This window comes from Protomyctophum parallelum (assembly GCF_964188405.1).
Source record: "Protomyctophum parallelum genome assembly, chromosome: 4".
NCBI classification, from domain to species: Eukaryota; Metazoa; Chordata; class Actinopteri; order Myctophiformes; family Myctophidae; genus Protomyctophum; species Protomyctophum parallelum.
Window position 1 is genome coordinate 22,044,391 of NC_139700.1, and position 9,231 is coordinate 22,053,621.

General features: G+C 43.9%; 1 protein-coding gene across 1 annotated transcript in view; it reads right to left on the reverse strand.

Annotated features, from left to right (window-relative positions):
* The window catches only part of wwox (WW domain containing oxidoreductase), a 219,801-nt gene extending 211,185 nt beyond the window's left edge, over positions 1-8,616 (reverse strand). Inside the window, exons 1-4 of the mRNA XM_083762371.1 lie at positions 8,419-8,616; positions 3,942-4,006; positions 3,269-3,326; positions 1-163 (exon numbers count right to left, since the gene is read on the reverse strand). The exon at positions 1-163 is cut by the window's left edge and continues 7 nt beyond it. Of these exons, the coding sequence (XP_083618497.1) occupies positions 1-163; positions 3,269-3,326; positions 3,942-4,006; positions 8,419-8,525 (393 nt within the window). The 5' untranslated portion in view covers positions 8,526-8,616. The remainder of the gene's footprint in view (positions 164-3,268; positions 3,327-3,941; positions 4,007-8,418) is intronic.
* Between the last annotated feature and the right edge of the window lie 615 nt (positions 8,617-9,231).

The window sequence follows — 9,231 nt, forward strand, 5'->3', positions numbered from 1 at the left end:
AGAGTTTGCCCCGGTAATGAGGACCACCTTGTCAGAGAGGTCGCGACCTTGAAGGATCTCTAAGGCCGAAGTGTTTCCATCGTAACGCTTTGGCTTCAGCACAACATCCTCCACTGTGAATGCCTGACGCGGGTCAAAGTAGGTGGTCCGCTTGTTGATGTGACTGAGAATAACAGAAGAGGAAACACATCAACAAACTCCAACAAAAAATGTGATATTATTTGATTTACTGTATACCCTGAAATCTTGAATAAACAAAACTGTGGGAAAAAAATAAAAATAAAATAAACATTATGGGCCAAATTGACTGTTTACACCCATATTTTGGGTGTAAAGGAGTTTTCCAAACTTCCCACGTTAGTAGTCTAGAATAAAGAATTCTAATGACATGCATACAGCAAGCTTTGGTCCCATGTAAGTCTGCATCTGAGCAGACTTGAGAAAGAGTGGCCCACTGGCCCGCCGCAAAATGTGTGGGAAGTTTGTTATATTCCTTTACACACAAAATATGGGTGTAAACAGCGTAGTGAATTGGACCCTATTTTTTTTAAACTGAATCATAATGTTGTTTGCTGGTATTAGTGTGTAGCTGTGGGCCCAGAGCCACTGGTGGATATGGCTATTCTCTATGGGGAGAGAAGCTAGCTGAGGGGATATTTCAGCACCATGGACAGCGACTGCAGCTAGGTAAGGTGGCTGAGGGAATCAACAGGGCACAAGCTTAATCAGTGTGAACTGGGAATTGTTACACTTTACAGCTGTGTTAAGGTGCTGGGTACTGTATGGCTATACATTTGTATACATGTTACTGTAGCCTACAACGTGAAAATGGTCAAATCTTTCACATGATTGTGCAATTAAACTACTATCCAAATTATGTCAGCCGATGTATGCTGGTGCAATGTTTTAGTTAATAATTAAGCAATGGAATGATTTTGTAATTTATTCTATGATGTGGGGGCGCTGGGGAACACGTAACTTTGGGAAAGTGTCATAGTAGCTTATTGTCTCCACCAGGCCGAAGGCATGTGGGGAGAGTATGTTTTGCACTCCGTCCGTCCGTGTGTCCGTCCGTGTGTGTGTCCGTCCGTCCGTCCGTCCGTCCGTCCGTGTGTCCGTGAGCAGCTAATCTCGGCCACCGTTAACCCGGTCGATGCCACATTTTGCACACACACTCCCTGGATGCCAACGATGAACCTCTGCCCCAAACTTTCCAGAACGGCCTGTTATAGCGCCACCAGGAGGCCGCTTTGTGCAAAACAAGTTTTTGCACAGTACACCTACAGATTTTCTCCAAACATCACGCAAATTGGTACACAGTCTCTCTAGAGCCATTCAACGAAACGGGTCTTTCAGATTTCTCACACTCCATCCTGATTGGTTAAGATTGGCTTCCAAAGTTCACAGGAGTGCTCAGTTTTAAACAAAATGCTGCAAATCATGAACACATCGCGTGATTTCCGTGAAATTGTGCACCCACATTCCCACTAGGCCGAGGACGAAATGCCACATGAACAATTTCAACTCAGACTCAAGGTGGCGCTATAACTGGCCGAAAAGTGTTTTTACCTCTAACTGCACGGATCTGTGGATAACTTTGTATGCCAACTCCCTAGAGGCCAAGGAAAAACCTTTGCCTGGAATTTTTCACATCTGCTCTTTATAGCGCCACCAGGAGGCCCACATATGTAAAACACATTTTCTATTATTACTCCTTCAGATTTTATCCAAATTTCACGCAAATCGGTATACACTATCTCCATAGTCATGTGATCAACACGGAGCGCCACCATTTCCCATCTTCCATCCTGATTGGCTAAGATTGGCTTCCAAAGCTCACACGATTCGTCCATTTCGAAAAAAGGCCACAAATCACAAACACAGTGTGCAATTTCCGTTAAATTATACACGCATATTTTCACTAGGCCGAGGACGACATGCCACAATCTTTTCCTCAAAATCAGCCTCACGGTGGCGCTATAACAGGCCAATTCCTGTTTTTAGCTATAACTGCATCGATCTGTATACAACTTATGTATGCACACATGGAAAAACATTGTACCTGCATCCCTCCAACACGAACCTCCGGCCCAAATCTTCCTCAACAGCCTGTTATAGCGCCACCATGAGGCCACAACCTGACCTGCCCTGGTGGAGACCTGTGCCGATTGGCACTTTGTCTAGTTTACAACTGAAACGGACTCCCTGTGCATAACTTCCTCTTCAAAATAAGAGCCACATGTAATGATTAGTCAACACTAGTTTTATTTCTAAGTCTACTTACAGGACATCACATTTGAGTTCCTTTTGAATGCCTGTCGGATTTCTCTACATAACAGCAGCTGTTGGTGCGCAAATGCGCATTGCATGCCTTTGATCAACGTGCAGAAAACATTTTGACGACGTATGCACACTGTGTGCCCTCCTGATTATTAATAACATCTAAACATGTAACATGTAAACACATCATGAACACAGTACTCTTATTATGCATTATCGCATTCTCGCCGAGAAATATTTTCGAGTTAAAGAATTATAATAATAAATAAAAAATGAATGGTTCAAGCCCATTAATTAAGATTCGAGTGCCAACCATAATGAGCGAAGGTTCGAACCACGAATGTTCGGGGACAGCCTTCGATCTACATCGACACGTTGTGAGCTTGTAGATTGGCTATTTGAACTATTCAAAAATGTTTTTCAAAATAGTGGGGAAAAAATAAGAAAAAAAATAAGTTTAAGGCACTGACAAAAATAGGGCCCAAGGTATCAGTCTCCTCTGTGGAAGAAATGTTGAGCTTAAATACTTCACACTCCATACCCGTTCACCATTAAAGACAATCGATGGAGATGATCGACGAGCCAACCCTCTGCCTCCCTCTAGTCCAATATGCCACAGGGAGGAGGCCGGGGAGGTGGAGGGAATTTGAACGCTGACATCTGAACAACCACTGAGTCGGCTTGGCATGCAGAGAGAACACAGAGTAGTGGCTGCTTAAAAGGACCTCCTGATTGAATTGTGGGCGTGAGTGAGTTAGCTGGCAGCAAATTAAAATTAAGGGAGTTGACGTGGAGAGAGACAGCTGATTTAAAGGAGCAGAATGAATTATAAAATACCTTCTGACTTCCATGTCTCAATGAACTATCGCTGCACTGGTTCGCTGGATATGTGAACTCTAGACTCTGACTCTAGATGTGACTAGCAGCCCTATCTTGTACCGAAGTGGATAAAACGCACTATTTGAGGATTTAGCAAACTGAAACTTACTCAACATAGAGGATCTGCCCTTTGTCATCGGTTTCTTGCTCCCATCCATATGGTAAATCTATGGGAATAAAAATACATTGTTTTAAAACAGTAAATGGCATCAATGCCCCTTTGTCAGTATGAATCAGTACAATGCATCCACTAAATGGACACACAGTCACACAGTATATAAGACTTGGATGCTCAACCATGTCAGAGTATATTGAAGAAAATGTGACATAATACCAACAGACGCTGAAACATAAGCTGAGAGTCATACACATAATTTATAATATAAAATCATACTATGCTTCTCAAAATCAGTCGCCAAATTCCTCATTGGCAAATGGGCCAGACATAAACCTATACTGTATACATGTGAGTGCTGTTTTATTACGTTATGAATTTAAGACTGGATACAAGACACTTGGATTATACTCTGAGTGTGGTGTTTATAAACAGATTTCTGATATAGTTTGATGTTTTCTTTTTCAATTCATTTAAATTAATTCTCTAATGTCTGCTCGTTTTTAAGGATTGCGACAAAAACAAATATTTTCCATCTATTCAAGACTTCCCGGGATGAGTAATTCATCAGGGGAGACATCACATTTCTCTTTTGGGTCTCCAACTAAAAGCTTTGGGAACATGCATGGTGACATGGGGAAGAGAACAACCAGAAAAAGAACCAAACCTCCAGCACAGCGTTTCTTCTTCCCGGTCTTGGGGTGCTCCCACTGTGTCTTCATCTCATCATGGCTGCACGTAGACAGAGGAAATAGTGGTGAGGAAAGGTCAGATTACAATTGTCACTAAACTATGCCAGATGTTTGGGTCCAACTCCAATGCTGAAAAGTGTCATATAAAACAATTACTGTCAACAAGGAACTGCCAAAGATAGTGAAAACTAACACATTTTGACAAGTAAGACATATGCACCTAATTAGACACAATAAATTCTAATACTAATAAATAATATACCAATAAATAGTGATTTTCATGGACAGGATCTCGAGGCGAAATTGTGGCAGACCCTCTCTGCCACGATATCGCTGGGTGAGCTAAGGGTTGTTTCACTGCATTTTGCAGATGATGTGGTCATGATGGCACCATCGATACAAGACCTTCAGCTCTCACTGGACCGGTTCGCAGTAGAGTCTACGGCGGCAGGGATAAATGGTAAATGGTGCATTTATATAGCGCCTTGGCTTTATCCAAGTGCATTACATTTACTCGTTCACACACACACATTCATACACTGATGACAGCGGAAACCATGCAAGGCACCAACCAGCACATCAGGAGCAATTAGGGGTTCAGTGTCTTGCTCAAGGACACTTTGACACTAACTCTGGGGGAGCCGGGTTCGAACCATAGACTGTAAAAAATATGGACAAAGCGTTCCCCGGGTCTAACATGAACGTAAAATGAAGCCTGTAATGATATGCTAATTCCTGATGTAAGTCGCCATCTTTTGGTACCAGCTGGCCATTGGCTGGCTCCGTTTTGTACCAGCTGGTCATTGGCTGCCCAGACAACGAGGCGGGACTTCCCCCCTTCTTCTCCGTTTTTATTTTGACTCGAGTGGGAGGAGAAGACTCTTGAGTGGGAGGGGAATCCCGATCATAGACTGTAACGGTAGCCACGCCCCTCAGAACATACGCGACTTTATGGTCATTTTTTTAATTAATGGGACCATAATTTTCCAAAAAGAATATTATGACATTAGAAATGAGACTTTAAACTAGTGACTGGAAGAAGAAAGTATTCATGACCATGTTTATTAAGGTAATACAGTCTAGGTGAAGTTGGGCCAAAATACATGGGCCTCTATGGAGCTATGGGGCTTTTTGGGTCCAGTCCAGCGCCACAACAGGCCATTATATGAACTACCGATTTCAAATGAGGCTTCACGAAATATCTGGCTGACTGCCCCCCTGGTTCGAACTGGCAACCTTGCGGTTGCCATCCGGCCACTCTACCCCTGAGCCACCGCCGCTGCTGGGATGAGGGATGAGGATCAGCATCTTTAAATCGAGGGAGGGCAGAATCCATTTCTTGCGACCGACCGTCCGTCGCTAAGCACCGTCGGCCGGTCTTTTTATAGGTCGGCCGGTCGGTCCGAATGCAATTTTAGCGGCCGACGTATTTCACGTCGGCCGGCCGGTGCGATGGGTCGGCCGGTCCGTATGTGCGTCGGTCGGTCCGTATGTGCGTCGGCCGGTCCGTATGTGTGTCGGCCGGTCCGTATGTGCGTCGGCCGGTCCGTATGTGAGTCGGCCGGTCCGTATGTGCGTCGGCCGGTCCGTATGTGCGTCGGCCGGTCCGTATGTGCGTCGGCCGGTCAGTATTCACGTCGGCCGGTCCGTATGTGCGTCGGCCGGTCCGTGATTAGGTCTTTCTTCATTTTTTTTTTCTGCTCTCGTTGCAAAATATAAGTCCAGTGGAACACTTGTTTAAATGTATGGCTTCCGTAGTGTCGTGGTCTATGCTGTCGCCTCTCGATCTATTTTTGCATGTATAAGTTAGTTCGAATCCCGCTCGCGGCAGGCAAAAATTATTATATTTTAAAAAATAGCCGTATGGAATTAATACATTATTTGAATGTTACCCGTAATCCATTCAGATAATGTAATCCTTTTTAAGAAGCTTGTATCTAAATCTTGATTGTTCAATTAATTGAAAAAAGTTATTTCTAGAATAATCGCTAACAAACTAATCGATAGTTGCAGCCCTAATGTGAACACCACTTACACTTACAATAGTGGCGCTTGTCACACTATTGCACAACTGTATCTCTGAGATGTACTGTAGGTGGATGAGCTCTTATCCTTATGCAATAGGCTGAGGATGGCAGTGTCAGATAATTACATAACATAGTTGTCAGGGTGGATGTTTATGCACTCATTTAAAGCGTGAACAAGACCGGGGAGCTCGCACTGCCTGGAGGGGACCCATGGGTTCCTCCAGGCAGCTGCTGCAGCAGCACTGGTGAATTCTGATTGTCTAAACTCTTAACAGTGTGTCTGGCCAAAACAATATAAGATAAATAAAGAAAATGGGACCATCTAATTATATAAAGGGGTTAATGCAGTGCTTCTCAACGTCTTTAATAGACCCCCAGTTTAGTATGCATTAGGCCACCGACTGTGAGTGTACAGAACTGTGAGGGTACCTGCCCCTGTGGGTCCCTCTCTGCATGTTCAGTAAGTAAGTGTTATGTACACGTTCCACACCCCCACAGGGAGTGCAGTGCCCGGTGTTGAGTCGGTCGGACCCACGGTTGTCCAGAACCACGACAAAAGGCCTCTGCCCGGGCTCTGGACAGCCCTGTCCAGAGCCCGGGCAGAGGCCTGCCCAGGGTCCATATATGGAGCTCCAGATTTGGGCATGCCTGACACAGAACTCCATATAGGAATAAAGGGACACAGAGAGACAGACCCAGAAATATCCATTCATGGACATAAAAGGGAAACAGACAGACGGGTGGAACTGGTACTCTGACACGGGTACAACAGGTATTTGCATAGCCGGGTGGGGCATGGATCTCCAACTTCCATCGTTACCGACTCAGTGCTCTACAGCCGGGCACCGGTCTAGTGAACCTAATGGAGGCTATAGAGAGAAATACTTAAAAGATGCAGTTGTGATGAGAGGGGGCCATTATGTGTGACAGCAGGCAGCCTTCTGAAAAACGGGGCACAATCCTACAGTAACAATATAATGAGTTCCTCTGCACAAGACAGATGTAGGGAGTATGTAGACTGTAGAGTACAACATTTTTAAGATCTATGGGTACAACGTTTTACCTTTCGTTTGACATCCTCTGCACCATAGGGAACGAATTAGAATGTGACTGTAAATTGGGTTCGGGAGGTGTAGGACGCCACTATAAAAGAGACACTTAGGGCCTGAGCCATGGCTCAGTGGTCCAGGCACCTTGGCTGCTAATCCAGTCTGGCAGTGTGCCGCAGGTTCGACTCCCGATCCCGACGGCCTTTACTGCATGTCTTCCCCCCAATTGCCTGTCAGACTACGGTCTGTCCCTCATAAAATATACAAAATAAATATGTGGAACTTTATAGAGTGCACGTTCACATTGCTCTGCCGACCTACTACAGTGCGAGTTGCTGGCTGCTCTCGCTCGCACAGACTCGGACTGAACACTGTCACTGTCCGCATTGCCACGTCGTCCAGCACGCATCTCCCCAGGGAGTTGGGCGGCATCACGCACTAAGACTACGTTTTACTAGTTGGGATTAATGCACTGTATTGAATACGTATTTTGTATCATTCTATTAATAACCTTTGAGCATTATATTATTATTTGTAACCTTTGAGCATTATAATTAACAAAGATCACTCATGTACATTAATGTACATTGTTGTCTCTGTGGTGCTTCCAGGTTCTGATATTTATTCCTACTGTTTTTAGAACCCACATGTATTACACTATTATAGCTCCTTTGGGGACGGGACCCTTGTAACTTTTCTGTATTTGGGACATTCCAAATTCTTTCAATTCAAGCTCTGGTCTATAGCTCTAATCTTTGGATTAGAGCTATGGGCCAGATCTACAGAAAAGGTAAACAAATGGTCCCGAAAGGGGCTAATGTTATATAGCCTGGCTACAGCACAGCCTCCATAGATAGTGGTGGCGGCAAAGTTGTAGTGCTGATGCATGCGTGTGTACTAGTAGCTAGTGTACTATAGTACTATACTAGCTCTGGTCTGGCATTAGAGCTATGGGTCAGATAATTAGTAGTATACGAAAACTGGAGTATGTGCCAGCTCAGTACAGCTAGTCAGCAGCTGTTGTCATCTTCATTTCATATCCATTTGAAGGTTCAACTTCACTTCTAGCAGAAAACGTGCATTTTGTAAAACATCTCCACTTTTCCACGAGTTTCACACGGACCACATTTCCTCCAGTGAGGACAATACACTGAATATATAGTGCCTTAATTGCGGTTGGTGTGGCGTATAATGACACCTGTGCTTCCATGCTTCCATGTAAAACTCAAGACAATCTCAGACTATATTACACAACCTAGGCTATTACACTACATCATGCTATAGTTCCTGTTTTTTTACTACGTTTTTAACTAAGTAGATCCTTATTATTGTGTTAATGTCACTGTTATGCTGCTTAATTTGAGCCCACCGCTTACTTTGCATAATAGACCCATCCGTCTTTCGTAGACCTCTCTTCCCATCCAGGAGGCAGTTCATCTTCGCTATCAGTGTCGTCCATACCGGCGTATTTTAAAGCTGCCATAATTTATATTTGTCACAATAACAACGGTGGCACAAAAGCACAATTGAGTCTTAACGTTAGGGTGAAGAGAGAGGGGATGCAACTGTCAAAAATCCACATTACACTAATCTCGGCACTTCCGCAATAACACGATGACGTTTGCCGAAATGCTTTTAGGGAAATGGAGGCAAAGCAAAGCCAGCGCTCCACACATTGCAAATTTGGATATGTGTGTGTGTGTGTGTGTGTGTGTGTGTGTGTGTGTGTGTGTGTGTGTGTGTGTGTGTGTGTGTGTGTGTGTGTGTGTGTGTGTGTGCGTGCGTGTGTGTGTGTGTGTGTGTGTGTGTGTGTGTGTGTGTGTGTGTGTGTGTGTGTGTGTGTGTGTGTGTGTGTGTGTGTGTGTGCGTGCGTGTGTGTGTGAAATGTATTAACAGTTTGCAGAATTACAGTAAACGTAACTTTTTTGATTGATTGATTGAAATCTTTATTAACAGTTTGTAGAATTTACAGTACATTTTAAGCACGAACTCAATACAAAGACTGTCAACTGTGAGTGGACGACCCAATTAAGCATTACACTTGTTTACAACAGGGTCCACATTGTTCAATTCATCAAAACATTTAAAGACATACAAACATTTAGAGACATACAAATAGTGAAATAGACATTTCTCTGTAGGTAAAGAACAGACAGGAATTCATCATATGGGAAGCAAAAAAAGGGAAA